The 22372-nt window shown below is 39.5% G+C and overlaps 1 protein-coding gene across 2 annotated transcripts in view; it reads right to left on the bottom strand.

The window, feature by feature from the left end:
- abcc3 (ATP-binding cassette, sub-family C (CFTR/MRP), member 3) overlaps nt 1-22372 on the bottom strand; it is a 72859-nt gene that overhangs the window by 5764 nt on the left and 44723 nt on the right. The window contains exons 11-27 of one of the 2 annotated variants that reach the window (XM_008284297.1): nt 21461-21553; nt 20850-21053; nt 18778-18924; nt 18582-18669; nt 18175-18241; nt 17100-17226; nt 15935-16111; nt 15536-15703; nt 14426-14609; nt 14206-14314; nt 13562-13718; nt 12625-12832; nt 11681-11991; nt 4618-4817; nt 2274-2400; nt 617-718; nt 20-166 (exon numbers count right to left, since the gene is read on the bottom strand). In XM_008284297.1, coding sequence (XP_008282519.1) covers nt 20-166; nt 617-718; nt 2274-2400; nt 4618-4817; nt 11681-11991; nt 12625-12832; nt 13562-13718; nt 14206-14314; nt 14426-14609; nt 15536-15703; nt 15935-16111; nt 17100-17226; nt 18175-18241; nt 18582-18669; nt 18778-18924; nt 20850-21053; nt 21461-21553 — 2616 coding nt within the window. Of the gene's footprint in view, nt 1-19; nt 167-616; nt 719-2273; nt 2401-4617; nt 4818-8453; nt 8768-11680; nt 11992-12624; nt 12833-13561; nt 13719-14205; nt 14315-14425; nt 14610-15535; nt 15704-15934; nt 16112-17099; nt 17227-18174; nt 18242-18581; nt 18670-18777; nt 18925-20849; nt 21054-21460; nt 21554-22372 lie in introns of both variants that reach the window. The other variant, XM_008284296.1, reaches the window with a different exon arrangement.

Genomic DNA, 22372 nt, shown 5'->3' with positions numbered 1-22372 from the left:
CACTGCACCGTCCTCTTACCTTCTCTCCTCCTTTGACTTTCAGCGTGATGTTCTTCAGCACGAGGTCCAGTCCTTCTCGGTACCGAACGCTGTAGTCGCTGAACTCCACGTTTCCCGCCATGGGCCATTCAGCATTGGGCTTCTTATCCTCCACCTCCCAGGGGGCCTGTGAACACAAACACAGCTTTTCTGACTCGGAAAACTTTCTGAACAACTCATTAGCCTGCTTGGCTTTAAGCACAACTGATATGTTTATCACTCTAAGAGCTCAAAGAGCTGGCCGTCTGTGTGTGCACAGTCACTCAGAGCTGCCAAACATTTATTTCACCTCTGGGACGCACTGGGTGTTCCAAACAAAGCACAGAAGGGGCACATATTGTGATGCCTGCTCAAAAAGTACATTGTGTACAGTACAAATGCCCTGTTTGTCTTATTTAACAGAGAGGCCCTTGTTGGCACCAGGTAATCTGACATTTCTGGATCTAGTTACAGTTTATAGGTTTTGTATTGTTTGAGCTAAGCAGCGGGGCAGTTTTTTTGGAATGTGGGTAAATTCCTCAGTTTTAAGTGCATCATATTGCCAAACACTTTAAAGGCAAACACATGAATAACATACCTCTGTCTTGGTCTCAGAGTATTCCTTCACCCTCTCCACTGCCACTATGTTGTTCTCCAGATCTGAAGTCATCCGCACCATCCAGTTCAGAGACATGGTGACCTATTAAAACAACACCGGCTTTAAAGTCATGCTTCAAGGGTCTGTTGATGCCATATTATGCGTGTCAGTGATTCACAACGACGTGTACTGTATGTGTACTGCAGTGAAGCAAGGCAAGACAAATGTATGTGTACAGCATTTTCAACACCACAGCAGGGTTGTACAGCTGCAAAAGACATGAAGCTAGATAGAACAGAAAAAGCAGTGAAGTCAAACAAGTACAGTCGTCCTCAAATGTATTCATACCCTTCCATTAAAGTAAAGGTAAAATTCCCAATAGTCACTCAAATAACTAGAAACTGAAAAAAGTAATAATAAATACAAAATTGCTAAATTGTTGTTTAGTGAAATAAGACATTGCTTTTGAATTGTGGTTGAAAAGAATAATTTAAAAAAAAACAAAAAAAAACTTTCGGACAAATGAGAGCACTTTGCTGATGAGCAGTGGGGCAAAATCCAAATACAGGTGCAGAAGTCTGATTGAGAGTAACAGAAAACACTTGATTGCAGTGATTGGCTCAAAAGGGTTGTTCAACAAGATGTTAGTTTATGGGTCCCATCATGCTTGTTTTTTTTTGTTTTTTTTTTTTTTAATATTTCTGTTGAACCACAATTCAAAAGCAATATCATGATTTTCATTACATTTTTATTTATTTTTACTTTTGTCAATTCCAACTTATTTTAGTGACAGCTGTTTTTTTCCGTCTTTAATGGGAGGGTATGAATACACTTGAGGACGACTGTAGGTACATCTGGTGTGTGAAAATACTGTGGAGTAGCAAAGCTTTTAAAAAAAATTGAAATTCTAACTTTGCAAAAATGTTTGTAAGCAAACAAAGGTCTTAAGAGTTTACTAAAAGTAATAGATAAATGGTTGAATTAGTTAAAATGAATGAATAAATTATTGAAATAGTTATGTAGAATGGATAAATAGTTGAAATAGTTTCAAATATTTGGCTAAAAGTAATGAATAAACAGTTAGCTACAGTTGAAGGACTTGGCTAAATGTTTGTAGAGCTGTTCAAATGTCTAGAAGTATTAAATAAACAGGTAAAGTAGTAGGCTGAACATCAAAGCTGAAAGAGTTACCTAAAGTAGATCTGCCGTAAAAAAGCTAACAGTAATGAATAAATGCCTAATGGAGAAATGGTCAGGGCTATTTATCCATTCCGTATTTATACCACCAAACAGCTGTATTCTGCTGTTAAGTTCTGGGCTGTTGCTGTACTTTGGCTTTATCAGAACTTTCATATCTGACAACAGATGCCAGCTACCAAAAAAGTTTGTGGTCGTAAAACCAAAACAATAAGCTCAAAGAAGCTGAAAGACTAATTTGATCGATTACTAATTCAAAAAAACAACAAAACTAAACTGACTGGTGCAGCTTTAACTAATTAGGCAATTGTAACTTCAGCGTATGTAAAGATGAAGACAACACAGCTACCTCTTTTAAACTGTTAGTTAATGGTAACATATATCTAAAAAAAGACACAATATGTGCACAGCGACATGGTCCAGGTAGATAACATTACTGCATGTTGGTTAATAGTAGTACCTGTAGAGCGTAGGACACTGACAGACCCACAAGGCCGGGGTTCAGGTTCTCCTTTCCAGTCACAGCAAACAGAGCAGCAAACAACACAATGCAGTTCCCGATGAACTCGATACGCACTCCGAGCCACCTGTAGGACAGCAGGGTCACAGTCATGAGTCAGACCTCAATGACAACAGAGGAATTTAGCTACTGGTACAAATGTGTAAGCAAGTTCAAAAGTCTTAAACTATAGGCTAATTGAACGATGATGTTACCACAGTAGTGGACTAAGTGTTTGTTAGCATTTCAAATGAGTGTCCTCTACATTCAAGTGTAATGAGTTGGATGCTATGGATTACCAGAAGGAGTGAAACTGAACCTTCGATGCTTTTAGAAATCAGTCAATCAAAGTGTCTGCTGAGGAATGTGCCCTTAAGCAGAGAAGTTGTAGAAGTGTGCTGTGCTGTAATAAATTTAATGCTTTATGTTCAGTGAATTGTACACCATAAATTATGTTTGAAGATCATTCTATATTTAGCCATATGACTACATACACTGAGCTGTAAATGCTTTCTGCAGTAATGATTCTCTGAGCTTTGGTTGTGTGCATTTTTATTTAAGCGTGTAAACACTGTGTTCCAGTGTTGAAATGTTTTTATTTTCTTTTGTGCCATTCACACCCTCTGTACTCAGCCACCAGGTCTGATAGGATCAGCAAGACAGTGTTTTACATCTCCAACAGGATGGATGTAATGGAGTTTGCTTGATTGAAATTGTAGATGTTTGATCAGTGCCAATACTTGTTAATGGAAACCCTGTGTAATGCTGCACAATGTGTCCCAATCCTACAAATGGCTGCAAATAATATTTTCCATTCTGAGAAAGCTGGACTCCCTAACTCCCTAAGCTTTTGCTGTTACTCATTCCTTCCAGTGTAACCTCTATCAGAGGTTATGTCTTCTGGGTTCTGTAGATCAGCCCGCTTAGTTGTCAAATTTTAATCAAACTGAAATCCAAATATACCCCATCCCATTCTGAATATGACATCAATGAAGTATTTTGCTATTTTTGGAAATATTTTTTTTGCCAAGAATTATTTAAGGATTGATCTGCGAAATACGAAGCTACAGTCAGCAGTCTGTTAAATTAACCTAAGGTAGGTAGTAGGTGGAAACAGCTCTGTTTAAAAAAAAATGTAAAAAAATTTAAAAAACCTACCAGTAACAAGCTGTGAGTAAAAACAAGAAGTTGTGGTTTCAACAACCACTTCTCAGGTGACAGGAAAGCTGCTACGATAAGCATCTCCTGGCTTCAGCATTCCATGAAAACTGGCATTAATTGTATTTTGTCACCAACTCTTCACTAAAAAATAAATGGGTAAACTTTCTGCAAAAGTTCAGACTATTCCTTTAAGTTCTGAATCAAGGAGTAATATTCACTATTACTGTTTCCTGTACATTTACTGCATATTTTGTTTAGCATCTCTTTGTTTTGTCATTGTTTTGAGCGGCAGCTGTGCTCTTGTCCAAGATACATTTCTCCCACGGGAGACAAATAAAGAAACCTTGACCATTTAAATATATTTTTCAAATATAGGAAAAAATATAGAAAAAGTTGAGTCATATAGGATAAATACAACACAGACGTCAAACACCTTGCACACTGCCAGAAGTAAAGTGCTCCTATGGATGTGTATGTATGAATGCCACTTGGAGCCAAACTTTTAGAGTATGGTGTAAAAAGGGCTAAAAAATTAATCAACATCAAATTCAGGTCACAATCCAAAATAAAGCAGTTAACAAGTTGCAAAGGCTGCAATTTAGGATATGTTGTGCACCTGACCTACAGTTTAATCTGCCATGTCTGGCTTTCCTTGTTATGACGTTATTGCAAGCTCAATATCTTTGGGTTTGGACTATTTGACAAACAAATTAGGAAGTCTGATTATGTGACCATCAGGATAAGAAACATGAGGTGAGCACTTTGCATTGTTTACTAAATAATTATTCGATTATTTAAAAAAAAAATAGATAAATCAGTAATGAAAATAATGGTTAGATGTAACCCTTAAACTGAAACTATGAACCTATCAGAATTAGTTTTCAGAGGCTGTTTATGCAGAGTTTAGCCTTGATGGTAAAATATTAAACTTTGAATACTGATCTAATGTGATGATGGGACATATGAGCTAACAGCAGCCTTAATTCAACACTACTGCTGGCCCTGATCCAGCAACATAAACACAGAGGATCTTAAATGCTTCATCCATGACACCAGTGGCTGTGTACAGAGTGACAAAAGAAGCCTTTTCAACAAAACCGGAACACAGAGCTTCTGTTCTGCTGAGTTGAAACAGAATACGTACCTGTTGGACACTATACCAGGGAAGTAACTCTTTTGGTTCTCATCCACTTTCATATCACTCATCAGAACAAAGGCATTGTGTCTGCCATAGGCTCGGATTACACTAGAGCCAGTGATGGTCTCAGAGAAATGGGAGTATATGGGAGAGCGGCTGACTGACTCCAGACGCTTTAGCTGCCGAGATGTGGCAACGTAAAATCTCTACAAGCATCGAGGGGAGAGAAAACAAACACAACATTACAACCCGACGAGGCTTTAAACATGCTCAGATATTTGAAAAACAATAATGATGCACACAGACAAGCCCACACGCACGCACACTTGTTCACACGCAGAGTAATAAAGGAAGCCTGTGTGGACAAAACACCTGCAGAGCTCGTTCGATATTCCAATTTTTAGATTGCTGATAAGCTGCCAGCTGTGGTTACATAAGCTGAAGCAGCTAGTTACAAGTCTACATGCAAATCCGCTCTCCTGCATTAACCGCAGGAATGTTGTACACTCTAGGCTGCATATAAACAGCATACTGAAGTCTCCAATATAGTATATAATAACACACTCGCTACCCACAGGGTCGACAGCGCTGACATCTTTAACTGCAGGTGTTTTGTTTTTCATTACACATATATAGGCATCCAAACCAATTTTATAGTCTCATTTGTTTTGATAGTGTTAAAAGATTGAAGCAAGAGTTCTGTTTCCCTTAGTACCTACAGAACGTGTCATCATGTTGTTATTTTGGTTTGCATCAATCAAACATTAAGCCCTGCAGAACAGTAAGATTAAAGACACATGATGCAGCGAAGAGACAGGCCATGCAGGGTGGATGCCATTACGAAGCGCAGGTTTACATGAGCTGGTGTTAGTGCAGCTGATTTCAGTTTTGATTTGAATCTCGATTAGTATGATAGGGTGAACATACAGACCATCCCTTTAATGGCTACCTGTACAATTTTCTAAGTAATAACTTCTAACAGACTGAGTATTTTTAGGATAGATTATGAGTCATTTCATTGCTTAGGGCAACAAATGCAGCGAGTTTACACCTGACACTGCTGAATCATAGGAAATGCTCCACTGTTTAATCGCTTAAGTTAATGTTTGTAGGCTTGATTGAAAGTTAAACTGCATTGCCACGTGGTCAACATTGTGTAATTTCATCTCAGTAGGTTAAAGGGAACCGCCAATGGTTCAGTATGTTTTGTGATCAAAAAGTTCTGAGACTGTTTGCGTTGCATGTGCAGCCACGCCACTGTCAGGAGTCAGTGTCATGTGACATTGTGCTATCAACATAGGACAGTTCTGTGTGTTTTTGTGACCACACACATTTACAATTTCACCCTGGACCTCAAACTGCAGCCCTGCAACCCTCATGTGTAGGATCATCAGTGGCATTAAAAGGTGGGTCTGTGGCTCCCATCCAGACAAGAAAGTGCAGTTTTCATAGTGGGAGAGTCCACAGTTACAAAACCAGAGAAGGTGCATCATGTGAAGAGCACCATGCTTGTTTTCTTTAATGTTTGTGTTGTACTGTGAATGCATTCTGCAAAGCTGGACTGTCAAGGCAGAGTTCTACTATAACATCCTGAGGTGTCTGAGGAAGAACATTCAGTGCACAACACCTGAACTGTTGTGATGGGATGAGGGTACTCCAGTTGATTGACTACACACAGGATTTTAGGCCAAAACAACACAATCGTTGATTTCCACCCACTTTTCTTACCAGATTTGGTGTCCTCTTTTTTTTTTTTTTTACTTTGCCAAAATTTATTTAAGTTTAAGGGTCACTGTTTTGACACAGTTTAGGCGATCCAGCAGCTATCACAGATGATGCCTGACATGTTTACATGTTAGAAGAGCACTGGGAGCAGTGTATCACTGCACAAGGGGACGACTTCAATGGGAATGACAGCCAAATTGAAATGGGTATGCTTTTTGATTTTTATCAGCAGTCTCTGAACCCTTTGATCATATTATGTATGTCACTTAAAGGAAGCTCCAGAAAAGGGGATCTGACTTTTATCCTTGAGCATGGGCCATTGCTTGATCCTCTCCAAGTTCAAATCTTCAGGTTGTAATGCACTTTGTATCAAACATTTTAGGGATGAAGCCCAAGTCGAGATTTAACATTGTTTTTTTATCAAAATTTGGGACGTTTCCTCCATAGCCACAGAAGACATCAAAATGTGTTTTCACACACTGATTAGTGCTCCTTGTGATAAGCAAACTGATTTTCATGTTATAATTGTTGGCATGTGCCTCTAACCAGATGACATGGAAGAAACTTGCTCTCTTGACTTGTAGTACAAGAGTGACCAGCAGCTAATGTTATCAAATCAAAAAGAAGCAAATATTACTGAATGGCATTCTTAACGCAGACCTTTCATGTTACCACTTACAATCAGGAAAATTTTAACCTCAACATGACACAACGCAAAAATAGTCTACTTAGAGCCGTACGAGCTAGTTATTTTTTGAAAGAATTAGTGTTGATTTGGAATTTTCTTTATAACTGATGAAATATAAATACATGCTGCAGTAATGAACACTACAGACACACACTCTCACACAAACACACACTCACACACACACCACCATTACCAACTGCTGTTCTCCAGCTACCACGGTTCACCTGGTTCTGACACCATAACCACTAACAGTTAGACAGAGCTGCTCTTGTGGCAGAAAAATTCTCATCAGTCCTCACTGCAGCTGCCTGGTGCTCAAGAACTGAGCAAGCACACATGGTTAGAAAAAAATGACATTTTCATAACCTTATAGCAACCTATTTATTTAGTACACAAATAAATTCTGAGCTCAGAAAATGATGAAAGCTGTTGGATGAATAGTCCACAACTCTGTTGACTGCATGTGTATTTGAGAAAGGACAAATGTGCACAGCCCTTTGTCTTTTTCTGATATGTGACAGATGAATCAAGTCTGCCTCCAGAGCAGCCCTGCCTTCAATAACTGACTGTAATTTAACACTCTGAACCCCAAGCAGTTTCTGGGCATTTGGTTTTTTGGGTGTTTTTTTGCCCCCTTTTTTCCTACTCCCCATGGATTTATTTTTCACAGCAATATAAAGTCCTGCATCTCTATGGAAATGAAATGAAATGAAAAATACTTTATTTATCCCAGAAGGGAAATTCAATTTTTTTTGAATTTTTGAATTGAATTGAAATTCAATTCAAAGAAACAGGCTAGTAATAGACAAAAGTAGACAAAAGTAGACAGAAATGTATTCTGTGCAGAAAAACAAATTCAGAATGCCTTATAACATCTATATATATAAAAGTAAGTTTCTTTGATTAGTTGTTTAAAAAAATAAATATCATTAAAAAAAATCAATCAAGAATCAATATTTAGAACATTCTTACATGTGCCCACAGGTGTTCCAAGTACTGGAAAATATTCGCACACTATTGATACGTATGCCTTGATAGGCCTGTTTGCGTTTTAACATCTACCATCTCTGGTGGGTTTTGGGGTTCAGAGGAATAACTAAAATTTGCCAATTACTTCAAAATTCAAACTGAACTGCTGTTTTGTTGCACTGTCATCTCATAAAACGTGTTTTAGTAACCAGCTGAACCAAGTGGTGCTGCCAACTAGAGCTCCCACAGTCTTAAACTACAGGCTGGCCACTGAGCCATTCAGGCCACAGCTGGCTACGACTACTGGACTATCAGAAACCAAACCACACTGCACCTAAAGCACTAGAACAGAAATGATCACTGTTTCAACACATGCAACAATCCACCAGCACACACACTCAACAACGCTCTCAGACATGCATGTTGTATTAATGAGTTAGCAGACTCGTTTCCTATTTACCTGAACCCACCAATAGAACACCATTAACGGGGCTATGACTATGAGGAACATTGGGGTGAGGGCAGAGCATATGAGCAGCACATTCAGTGTGTACCAGAAAGTGCGCATCCATATGTCAATATTGTCTGGGATGTGGGAGTCTATAGCATCCACGTCTTTGCTGAAGCGGTTTAGTAACCGCCCAGTGGGGGTGCTCTCGAAGAAGGCCTGCGGAGCTCGCAGGACCCCCTGAAGCATGTTGCAGTGTGTGAGCTTGGCTGCCCGCAGCATACTGTAGGCCCGGCACAGCAGGCAGTTAACCAACAACAGCACACCTGCAAGAAGGGGGGAGGGGAGGGGGGCAAGCGTGACAACACAACAACACCTTCATTAAATAGATTAGGATCCGTTCCCGATGTCTAGTGAACAGCAGCTTCCTCTCTCAGTGCAGGTTTTTACAGATTTAACACTCAGGTGTGACTTTTTAACACCTCATGAGACTAAAAACAAGACCAAATTAAAGCAGCCTTTTTTCTGATCACTTTGCTCCTTTCTAATTTTCTGTCTATGCTGCCATGGTGCTTATCAGAATCTCACTGTGTGATAAAAAAACAAACACAAACCAGAACAAACCACACTTCTTTTGTGTAAGCGCAGTTTGATAAAAGTAGACGATCAGTGATTGTAAGGCCATAATCGTGTTAAAGTGGGCGCACTGCCCACACAGGGAGGTCACCCGCCTCTACATTTGTACCTTGTGACTCTGTGCCTCACCTACTTAAGGAAATCAGTTTTCTAGACTAGTCGTTTCTTAAAACTTACACAGTGCTAGATGTGTTACAGCAGTGGTAATAATAGGAGTAGTGTTGACTGGGATTAACTGAGGCACCTGCTTTGCATTTTCACATACTTCTTAATAACTCAGCTCAGGGTATCTGCCTACACAGAGTACTAATCCAATATCACTGCTCTCTTTTCCTCACATTTAAATTCTGTAGACTGCAGCGGGATCAACTTTATATAAAGTAACATAATGCTATGGATTAGCTGTCACGGGAAAAACTAGGTCTGCATCCTGTCATAACTAAATCAACATAAGTGATGAAAGTAAACTTTATGACACTGAATGTGGCATGTGAATCAGTCCCATTAGCTGATCCAATATTATTCCACTGCAGCTTTTAAACATTTTATCAAGTATTATGCATAATCTAGTATGAAGTCAGGTAATTTCCATATAGTTTCACCATGAATTTATGGTTATTATGTATGACTCCAAACCACTTCATGTGCATTACTTTTGATCCTTGTCTCATGTAAATATTTGCAGATCTAAAGATTCTTCTTTTAAAATATAGCTGGCACTAAATAAATGCTTGACTGAAAATAATTATTAGACTCCAAATATTGAAGCCTTTAATGAGCTTGTGTGGGAACTCTTTCATTTAACCTAATAGACCCGCTGTTATTATTCCACCAGAGAACTGAGATGCTCCATGTTTCCACGACAACACTTTGCTAAAACACATAGGCTATACAACAATGGTGACCACCAGTTCTACGGACACTCTTTGTGTAATCCCCATAACAAATCAAGACAACCTGAAATTAGTCACTGGCCAGAATAAAGCCCCAGTAAATTAAGATGGTGTTGTAATGACACCTGTCTACCACTGGAGGGAGGTTATGGACCACTAAAGTCTGACTAACATCATATTTGGTTCTCTCAATAAGTGGTTCTCTCAGACGTGTGCTAAATTTAAGTTACAGAGTTATTTTTATTCAAGATCATAGCCTCTCACTTTAAGAGCATTATTTAATAATTTTACGTTCAGATGCTGTAATGCTTTTCCTCCAACCTCTGCCCTCTCAAATAAATCCTGCTCAGGTGCAAAGCTGCTCAGATTTGTCTGTCTGCACTCCGGTATGCTGCTGCTGCACAAACGCCCTGTGCTTCAGTTTGAGTAAGTGTCCTCGCTCTCAGACTGCTTCTGTCCACTTGCAAAACTTCCTCTGTCAGATTTGTGCCATTGCTCTGATATTTGTGAAACAGTCCCCAACAAAGAGAATGCTAGCTACGACGCTGACCAATAAAATTGTCACTGCGTCCTCACAAATATGTCAATACTAATGAAACCTTTAGTAAGTGAGAGCACAATTAAAACTAAATACTTTTTTGCAGTGTTTGATTTGGATCATCCATGTTGGCGAGGGATCTGCTGAACCACATTAAACACTAACGGCCCATAAGGTATGTCATAAAAAACTCAAGACTATAAGAAGCCAATGTGCTATGATGACACTATTACATGTAGCTTTTTTAGGAAAGTATGGACACTGGCATATGTATAAATCCAGGAGTTCTCCAAGAAAACAGGTAAAGTACATTAAATAAGCCATGGAAGGCAAGAGTAGATCTCAGTAACACAGTTACTGTATATAAAGAACACTGTAAGAAGTAAAGTGAGCACGCCTGCCAGGACACACTGATGATCTCATTGCTCAACATCATAGCAGGCATTCTATTGTTTGGGGAATTTTGACAGAGTTCTTTCACAAAGATCCAAGAGAGAGACTACCAGCCTGACAACAGAGGTTTTGCAAGCGCACAGAAGTGGACTGAGTGCAAGGAGATGCACTCAGACTGAAGCACAAGACATTTGTGATGCAAAAGTCTATCTGCATGAAGACAAACAGTTCTGAGCAGAAGCAGAGTGGATGTGTGCTTGAGCAGGGGCTATTTGTGAGAGAAAGAGGGGTTTGGAGGGATAGCGTTACAAAATCTGAACATAAAATTAAAAAATAATCTTAAATTGAAAGACCACACTCTTAAATAAAGATAGGAGAGAAACTCCATATGAAGTCAGTTTCAGTATATTTTATGCATACTGACACTGCATTTGTCAACATGACAGAGTGCATGTCTTTATGAGTGTGTGTGTGTGTGTGTGTTGTGTGTGCGTGAAAGGGTGTGGAAGCAGGCTGCAGGCAGGACAGGAAATGTTTTGGCTGCGGAGAGAGCAAAGTAAATTTACAATTAAGATCACAGCAGCAGGTGCCCATCATGGACAACGTCACAAGCTAAGGGGGAAACAAAAGCCAAAACTGAAAGGTTACAAAATTTGCTGCGCCAACGTGCATGCGGCATGCCACTCCAGGAAGGGGAAGAGTCACACATTTGAAAGTAAAAGAGGAACAGAGAGGATCATTTGGCTCTCAAGCAACAACCCCATTTCCCACCCGAGTACCTGGACAAAGATGTATACGAAAGCCAGGGGTGCTATGACAACAGCAAAAATGGGAGTGCTGGAAACGATAACTATCATGGTGGACAGAGAAACGAAGAAGGTGCCCAGGAACATGAGCACAGTGGCTGGCAGAGCCTCGTCTATGACGTAGATGTCCTTGGAGAAGCGGTTGATGATGCGTCCTATAGGAGTGGTATCAAAGAAAGACTGGGGCGTGTGAACTTTGTTCTCGAGCAGGTTAAAGTGCAGCTTCCTGGCAGCACCGATGTTTCCCATGGCTAGTGTGAAGGAAGAGATCATGACCAGGATACCTGGGATTGGATTAAACCACAGGAGGAGGAGGAGTAGAGGAAACAGATATAGGAGAGGAAGGTTTTATTAAGGAATGAAAATGCAATGGAATTACTAGTAGACACAGGCAGCATCTGTCCTGAGTGTGAAAAGGTCAAAGTAACAGTTCACTGGGAAAGAAATGCCAGTAAAACATTGTCTCACATCCTCAGCCCCCATGCGTTCAAACAACAAAAACCACCAAACAAGAACAATGCATAGTAATTATTAGACGAAGTGGCAGTCCTTTGAGTCTGTGTATTAAAGCTATTCCAGTCCTCTGGCCCACTGCACCTCTCCAGTGATCTTACAGTATGAAAAGAAAGCCTTTCTACTAACTGCAAGGCAAATGCATTCAGGTTACTTCAATGAAATCCACAACAAGAAGATGTGTGAGTGGAAGTGTCATGTGGCACCAATGAGTTAAGTAGCTGTACAGACATAACAATTATTTCAGCACCATGGCAGGGCAGCACAGTGCACCTGAAAACACAGCTTGCACTTTTTTTTTGTTTGTTTGTTTGTTTTGTTTTGTTTTTTTTTTTACTTATGGCAGCTTTATAAAATAAATACATCCAGAACTTATTGTGGTGTTCAGCATCAGTATTTCTTACCTTGTGCAATGCCCAGTGCTGCGTACACCCCCACCCTCATATGAACATTCTCCTTGGTCTGATTTCTCGAGGCGTCGTTGGTCCACTGGCTGAGCCAGATGTTTGCTCCGATCGCAGCTGCACTCTGACAGCCGTACAGAAAGCAGATGAACACTGACAGCAGTGGCCCCACTGCTTTGGCATATTCCAGGTACACTTTAGCTTTCACCTGGTTAGGAATAAGAGTACAATTAACAGAGTTCTGTCAGGCCTCGGGTCATTACGATGTTTCTTCATGCAGAAAATTACATTTTCTAATCTTATGTTTGTTTAAACTTAACATTTTGTAATATTGCAATTTTAAGAACGTGCACAGAAACCAGCTAAGGAAGTACACTTTTGTTACAAGTTTAAATTTATAAATGAACCACAGACTTAGTGTTTTCTTGTGTGTGTTTATCTTGAAAAAAAGTGAGAGATTTTCTGTCTGCTTTGGGCTCGGTCTCACATTGGACATCTTTAGATAAAAAATTCTAAGGGTTTCAGTTTTATTTAATGTATTTTACTAAATGTAATGCATCATAAAAAAATCTATAAAAGGGTCGACATTTACTTCTCATAAACCTGCAACTGCTAAAATATGATTTAACTAAATCTATGAAGCAATGATGCCGTTATTTAGATAAGTACAGCTTAGTATGAAAAATGCCAAAGGTATTGTTTAATAGTTTAAAAAATGAAATCAGCCATCTTTTTATTCGTTCTATTCTATCTGCTTATCAACCTAGTCTGCATAAACTGCCCTCAAAATAAAAGACCAGACACAAAACGCAAAATGTTCTGTTGTCTGTTCAAACTCTTAGAACATCTGCAGTGATAAAAGGGGGAAGAGTATAGAAATAAGCAGTTATTAGTTCAGATATTTGCAGGAGAAAACTTAGAAATGCGACAGACTGACCCTGCCTGTTTCCGCTGTCTCTGCCTGGATGAGTTTCTCTGCCTCCCGTGGTTTCTTTTTCTCTTGTGCCTCTGAATGTCTCCTTTGGCTGCAGACTTGTCTCCTCACTGAGCGGGATCTGGGGTTCTCTCCATCTGAGGAAATAATGCTGATCTGCCTATAAGAGGGAGAGATGGCAATGAGCTCACAGCAGTGTACAAGATGGCCCTTTTATTCCCATGGTGTTGGGAATGCAGGTTTCCTAACTTGTTTTATTGTGATTTACAATTTTTCATGCACAGATGTACATTGCACTGTTTGGCAATGGTCATTTCATCTTATGTCTTAAGTATGGTCATGTTAGGAATTAGAGTTTCTCAGAAGCCGTGCAAATAAAAAATCCTTTTCAGGAAATATCAGTAGATTATTAGATCTTTAATGTTATATAAAGAACATCCACCACAAGAGTATTTGCATGTGCTTTGATGACCAAATTTCCAGTCAATCACTGCTCTGCTCTATCTAAATAGTTTAAACATAAGCATGTTTTGAGGTTGTGCTTGCTTATAGTTTTATAAGAACAGACTATATGTACATGGACTGAGAAAGGCTAATTATAATTACTCACAAGGGCAGCTGAATAGACAACCTTCTGTTTTCAGTACCTCATAAAATTTCTCTTGGCTTCATTGACCACTGGTTCATTGTCCACCATGTCTGTGTGGTTGCTTAGGGCATCTTCAGGGAACAGTTCCTCATCTTCGAGCAACTCTTCTGTAAAAAAAAAAAAGCAGTATGACATACTTCAAAGCAACCTCAACCATCTACTACATCTTTTTTGCATTGTTACAAGTTGATACAAGTGAAAAGGAAGTCTTGCTCTACCAGTGGCCTCGTCCTCCTCTACAATGTCCTCTAAGGCGTAGTTCCTGAGAAACTCTGCGAAGGCACCGTTCTGTTTGAGCAGTTCCTGATATGAGCCCATCTCCGACACCCGGCCTTCCACCATCACCATTATGTTATCCACCTGAGGCAGGAAGCTGATGCCGTGTGTCACCAGAATGCGCGTCTGGAGTCAAACAACATAAAAAATTTGTTTGTGAGCTAATAAATGACACACAGAACAACATATAACTATTTCAAAAAAAACAAACCTACACATGAACATAGACAAACTTGTATTTACGAACTCAACCTCAGTTCCATATCCAGTACAGTTAGCCAGCAGAATGCAGTCCCAACAGAAGTCAAAGCGGTCTTATCAGAAAATGTTGTCATAATATAAAAGGCCAACAACTAATAAACTGATAAAAACCTAATACAACTTTCTTCCTACTAAGAAGTAGATAAGATATAACTCCCTCAAATGAATCAACACTCAGAAACATGACAGCTATGCAAGCAGCTCTGTGAGGCTGACATTGTGGTGCTTCAAGCTAAATGGAAGCATGTTCCAGATGCTAACATGCTAATGTTTGCAAGTATCATGTTTACAATGATCACCATCTTAGTCTAGTGTTTTAGCATACAACGTTTGCTGATTAGGGCTAAGCTCAAAGTTAAACTGGATAAGTGAAATCTTTGACCTGCTGGTGTCACTGTCAGGGTTTCACCAAAGTCACTACGTTTCATCTTTTAGAAAGCATTAACATGCACGTACAACCTACAAATTCTCATGATGATCTATCCAATAAATGTTGGTATGTTTTCATCTGCACCGATGTGATAGAAAGACCATAAAGCCATGATACAAATCATTCTATGTTGACTTTCCTGTGAAAGTACAAGTAGCCTGAATCAGAGTGTGTAGATTCTGCTGACCAGATTCATGAAAGGCTTATGCAACAGATAGCATGATGTTTCACTTTCGAGACAAAAGGTGAATGTCAGATTTACTAACGGTACATTCTAGTTCATTTGTCTCTGTAGTGTTGTTTACCAAGGCTTCTTGTACTACTAACTAATTTAAAAGTTGTGCGTGTTGACTCTCCTCACCTTGCCCTTCAGCACGCCCTCTGGGCCAATGAGGTTGTCGAAGATGTGTTTGGACACGTGGGCATCCACAGCAGACAGTGGGTCGTCCAGTAGGTAGACTTCAGCATCACTGTACAGAGCTCGAGCCAGGCTCACCCTCTGCCTCTGGCCACCGGAAAGGTTGATGCCCTGCAGCAGCAAAACATGTAACATCAAGCCCTGTAGCTATTGACCAATCCACCATGTGCATTCACAGTGTACTTCAAAACAAACTCTTAGTCACAGTCGGGTAAGTTTGCAGCTAACTCAAGAGAAAAATCTGAAATTGCTGAAAGAAAACCAGAACTAAAGCAGATACCAAAACCAAAAGAGGCTGCACAGTAAGACAGGAAAATGTAGGTGCTTGTTCTGCTGTCGTACCTTCTCTCCTATCTCAGTCAAGTCTCCTCCAGGCAGTACTTGCAGGTCTGGGGTCAAGGCGCAGGCTTCCAGAACGCAGCGATACTTCTGCTCATTGTAAGGTCTCCCAAACAGGATGTTGTCCCGCAGGGTGGCATTCTGTATCCAGGCCTGCTGTGGTACGTAAGCCACTGACCCCTGAGGATAGATGCAGACAACTATTAGGAACCCTTAACATGTTCATATCCCTAGAACATATGATTTCTAGTTTTTCGAAACATTCTAACGCATCAAGGATATTCAAGAGATTACAATCTGTTAAGCACATCACTGCTGTAGTCTACTAAATGCGACCCTTCTGGATCTCTGTGATAATTTGCGCTCGTTATCATAAAGCATGGAGTGAAGACACACTGCCTAGACTGACACATGTAGGCACATTAATAAGTACAGATAAATGTAAATGCATTTTCTAGAATGTACATACATTTCTTCAACATGAGAAAGATGTGAATCATTGAGATTAATTATCATTATTTCAAGTAAGATTGCAATGAGTTTTCTCTTAATTAGACCCAAATTCATTGCACACCAATCTGCTTCCTTTTGAACCAGAAAAAACCACAAAAATCTATTATTCCCATCGTCCCATTTCCATTTTACTATGAATTTTTGCATTGGTAATATTTCTTTGATCCCTTTTTGAGTGTTTGATTTTTCCAAAAGGTTTGCATCAACTTGTAAAGCACTTTGAAGTGCTCTGACAATCCATTCATTATTTACAGTTTTATTCTTTTGTGAATGTGCACATAATCTAAAAAAGGTGGTGTTACGGTGTCGTTGGACCAAACTGTTTAAATAAAGGTAATAAAATAAGAGTTAAAAATATGAATGTGGGTGATGCTTCTGTGATTACGTCAAGAGGGGATGTAGATGTCTTGATATTAATGCCTCCAAGGGTATTTACCTCTGAACTAGTATGAACATTAACACTGCATTCTTGTTCCCTGAAAATCAGAGTAATGAGAGGGCCGAGACTCGACCAAATCAGTGAAGTTGCGCCCATAAAATCCAAACAAAGACTGAAACAAACGCTTAAACTCTCCATCGAGCCTAGGAGTGGTGATTATAATAACATAGTATAACCTGCTGCTTCCTGTATATTGCAGATGAATTGAAGTCCTACCCGGATAGAAACGTCTCCCTCCACTTTTTCCATTTCACCCAGCAGCGCAGAGATCAGGGAGGACTTTCCACAGCCAACGTGACCCACCACAGCCAGCAGGGAGCCTTGAGGCACCATCACGTTAATACTACAAACACACAGTCAACATTCAAATGTTTTCAGAGTGGAAACACATGACAAGTACAAGCATACCACATACAGATTAAAGCTACAGACTACATAAGCACTCTGTTTTTTCTGTACTACACACAGGAGATGTATTTTATGCAGTGCCTGGATTTGGCACCAAGTGGACTGTTAATGAGGAGTCAGAGGTATGTTTGCTGACCAGCCGTTAAGAGTCGCATACAACGAGTGAACCTCCCTGCTGTCGAACTGCTAACTTTGGCAGTCATGTTGATGGACTCTGCAGCATTAGGTTGTAAAAAGGTGTTTGGTGGCTTTCCGGTTTAGCTACTTGAGACTCATGCTCGTGTAGTAACACAGGCTGGCAGCTGAGTGTTGGTTAGCGGAGAGCAGCTTTACTTGCTAATGCTGCTAATGTTTAGCAGCAGCAGAACTCTAATCATGTTTCGAGCAACTAGAGTGATGAAGTGTATCAGCAACGTCTGCACTGAGTATAAATACATTTCAGAGCTAACAGTACATACTGACGGATTTCCTAGACTGATAATTTGCCGCAACAGTATTTGTGGACATCTGCTCAGCTGAGCAGCTGGACTACTGCCAAATGTTCAATTACACTGAACAAATCACCTCTTCATGCAGATCAGGCATGAGGGTTATTTTGATATGAAACCAATGTGAAGACGTTTGGATTTGTTTAATAGCAATTTTATACAAACTTATTATTTTGTAGTAATCTAGTGTTTACTTTTTCCACTCTTTAAATTCCTAATGTAACCAAGCCAATTTTACTGCCAGTGGTTAACACAGTTTTACCAGCAAAAGGAAAAATGTCCACTGCACTATTTCACCGATTAATCGATTATTTATCTTAATGTGGCTATCAGTTAAGCACATTGTTTAAAATGTGCAGCCCAAACCATACAGCAAGTGGCTTTTCATGACATACTTGTGCAGAACTGGAGGATCTTCTTTGGCCCAGGTGAACTTCCCATTGACAACTGTCACTGAAAATTCTGTTGCAAAACAAAATCACATGTAAGCTTCTGTTCAGTAGCTTTCAACTGATGACAGTGCAGATTTGACAGGACAAAAGACTAAATAAGCTATTAGTCATCCAAAAGCTCTGCAGGCTGAGTCACTGGATGGAAAATATAAATGGTAAAGCAGTGACTTTGCACTTAAGCCTTGTATTTTTAAAAAAAATTACTCAGTTTACACAACAGACAAGTTACATATATAATACACATTTTGTCAAGACAGCGCGATCAGTGAAATCATAGATTTAAAAAAACTGACAGAAGCCAGACAGTATAGTGAAATATGTTCTAACTTTATTTGAAGGTTAAACTATACCTGTGGCTGTGTTCTTTTTGTCTACTGAATTTGGATCCAGCTCATCATGACTCAGGAAACTTTGGACTCGCTTCAATGACACACTGGCCTGAGATGTAGAACAAACACAAAGGCAACAATGAAACAGGCTAAACAAAAACAAACCGGAAAAGATGTTCAAAAGGAAATGGCAAAGAACAGAGGAAAGCATGTTTACCTGTACGATGCTGCTGATGACTTGAGGAAGCATGTTGAGAGGAAACCTGAGGATGTTAAAGAGCGAGAGCGACACAAAGGCCTTTTCTGCATCCAGCACATTGTTCTCATCCACAGTGACATACACAGCAAACGTTGTCAAGGCAACCTGGAAACACATGGAAACAGGACTCTCAGACATTAAAGTCCATCAGATTACCGTAGAGATGTACAGCAGTCACTGCTGGGATGCTGGACAACCAGTGACTCAGCAATAAGCTCAATGTCAAAAAGCTGGAGATATTCAGCACATTACAGAATTTAGAATAACTGATGTAAACTGGCCTTTGGCTGATAAAGAGTGTGTTTATCTGATGAAAAAACATGCCCACAAAATCAATGGTGTCATGTGACACTAAAAGATGACTGAGATAACTAATGTAGACAACAGCCACATTTTTTCTCAAAAAATCGCTATGCATTCACACTGTTCTTACATTAGCACCTTGGTTGTCATGGCATATGTGTAGGCATTTCAATGCTTTTCTTTAACCAAACCTACAGAGGCCCTGCCTTTCTCTAAGTTTATGATTTAAGTCAGTGGACAAGCACTGTTGCTATGGTATCTGCCCTCAGGCTTGTCTATCTCTGCTGTCAGTCGGTTGGGAGCCCAGTCATGAAATTATTTAACCATGCTTTCTGCCAGCAGGTCATCTTGAAGCTCTGAGTCAGGTTTGACATATTACTGTGAACCGGTGCAGTATATCCAGAGAATGAGAAGACAGGTAACTGCAGCATGAGTAATTATAGTACATCCTGATTAAATTCAGTCTTTGCTGCAACTTTAGCGAGTTGACGCTGATGGAAATCTTGGGTTAAATATGAGAATCATGGGGTGAGCAAACGTGTTGCAAAGGAACAGAAACAGTGGGGTTTTACTTGCACAGAAAAACAGTTTTGTGTAATGACTTGACTTCACTATATTTTTAAATTCGGCCACAGCAGGGAGCCGTTTTTGTTGACAAAGCTCTCAAAAACCTGCTGTGTACTGTCTGTTGAGCAGCAAAGCACAGAGTTTAAGACAACAGATCCTTCAGGAGCTACTAGAAACCATACACTCAGCCAGAGCTAAATGACAGTAAATGTTGGCCTCAAATTCATTAGAAAGGCACAAACATGACTGATGCTTATGTTGTTCCATTTGGATCTGTTCATGCATGATAATAGTTGCTGCTATTCATAATATCAGATTAAATGATGAGAATATGTCGATGTTGTGCTCACATTTTGTTTCCGTTGGCCATAAGTGGGTTTAATTTAAGTTGTGTTATATCCAAGTGATAGAGCTGTTTCCTTCACGTAAAGCTTTGTAGCAATAAAACATATTCAAATTGCTTTACTCATAATAATTTGGGCATTCTGCAACTCTGTTCTTTGTGACTAATTACTGTTGATGTCAACTACAAATACGTGATAAATAAATGTATTAAAACACTTGTAATAATAATAATAATAACAACATTAACATTTTGGTATACAACTCAGGGCAATAAAAAACTAAATAGGAGATTCTTAATTCTCATGATGCCTACATGTGACATTTTGTATTGTCTGAAAATGTAAGTGTTAATGCACAGCAAGCCCCTTCCTCTGAAATCATTCAAATATGTTTAACAAAACTGACCCGAATATTCTCTTCCTTTTAACGCCTCCACACAAAGACGCTCTTTTATTTCCCGGTTTTTAAAAAAGTTTCAAATAAAGCTCCTTAGTAGAATCTGACCACAAACTAGGCTACCTGAACACTTGCCAAGTTGTAATTACAGCTGTCAAACATGATTTATGAGCTTCTGAAGGCAGCCTGAAGGCAACAAGACATCCTCTAATAGGTCCTACCTGGCGAACAACAGTGTTGTTAGTTATGTTGTCACCTTAAGGAAACATGATATCTGTTTTGGCAGACATTCATGCAGCCTGTTTTCGTTTACTGCACATTCATGGGTCAATTCATATAACATGGTAGAGTAAAAATGGGCACAGGTGATCAGGACAGTTATCAATCAGTTTCTCTTCCAGACATTAGAATGAGCCTACCAGGAAAGGGGCACTGGTCCAGGCCATGGTGGACAGCGCTCCCAGGTAGGCTGTTTTGCGAAGCACATTGAGCTCCTTCTGCCGAATGGCCAGGACCTTTTCTTTGAACGAGTTCTCCCAGGCGTAAAGCTTGAGGACTTTGATACCATTCAGGATCTCATTCATTAGCTTGATGCGGGCGTCCTTGTGCTGCATCTGCTCCACCTGAAGACGACAAGAGGAGAAACTTGAAACTTAACAAACTCCCAAAATAGTGAAAAGTAGACAAAGATAACATCTTGCAAACCCAATAAATCCTGTAAATTCTAACTGAATTTCACACTCGATAGAATTAAATTACACATTCCAAATAAAGCAGTGCATTCTAGTTCACACAAAACAGAATACAAGGTAATGCTATGATATTAATGCATTTTTCTCTTTTTAAACAATGATAAATCGGGCTTGTTTGGCAAAATCACATATAAAACACTTAAACTGATGGTACCTACACAGACCTGTATGTGATTTTTAGGTATTCAAGTATTTTTTTTTTACCAGTAAAACAAAAATAATGCAACAACAACCTGCTAATATTAAATTGGGCCATGTTTTGGTTTGACTGTTCATACCTGGTAGGCTCGGGTCTTCATGGCAATGACAGCGTTAAAAGGGATCAGCATGATCATGACCGCCACACCAGCAAGCACAGAGGGACCGAGGTTCTGTAAAATATAGCGCAGTTAACAAATCATGATGATATAATTCAAGACGAAGCACAACTGTTCAATAAAAACATGTGCGTGTAGAGAAAATATTGGAGGTCTCACCCACTAAAAAGTAGAAGTTCATTAACATCTAAAAAGTTCCTAAACAGTTTAACACCAATGAAAAATGTCAGTCTCTGAGATGCTAATGGAAACAACCTGTTGATCCATAACTCAATATGTTTGATGGCTAATGGCTAATTTTGCAAGTTATCAGTTATTTCAGATCAGTGGCTCTCTACCTGCACATACTGACCCAAGATGGGGTTGCAAGATAAGTTCTGGCATTAACCAGATGGTTGTGGAGAAAAGAATAAATTGACATAAAAAAATGAAATAACTTATTTTAGACAGGAGTGTGTTTTTTATTTTACATAATATATCTTTACCTGTGACGGATATCCGAGCAGTTTCTGATTGGACACAAAAAGGGCAACACAAAAAATGCCTAACCAAGCAGCTGTAGCTAGCTGTCACACAGAAGGATTATGAGGCTTCTTAGAATAAGTATTTAAACTCAACGTTCAGGCTAACAGCAAGTTGGCTAAAAGTTCGACTGCAACTCTACCAACCAAGCTCCCAACAAGCTTTGAAAAATATCATCTTGAATTTCTGCAACACAGCTTTACAAAAACAATATGGAGTATCCATAGCATGTTATTGATTCAGAAGTTTACACATGAAATCTATAAACTAGTTAGGAGAGAGACACCTGGAAATTAAACCTCTCTCATCACCAGAGCCTTACGGGTTTTTCAACGTGAGGAGGAAGAACTA

The sequence above is a fragment of the Stegastes partitus genome, unplaced genomic scaffold, assembly GCF_000690725.1.
Source record: "Stegastes partitus isolate 25-593 unplaced genomic scaffold, Stegastes_partitus-1.0.2 Scaffold354, whole genome shotgun sequence".
Taxonomy (NCBI): Eukaryota; Metazoa; Chordata; class Actinopteri; family Pomacentridae; genus Stegastes; species Stegastes partitus.
This window is presented reverse-complemented; position numbering and strand designations above follow the sequence as displayed.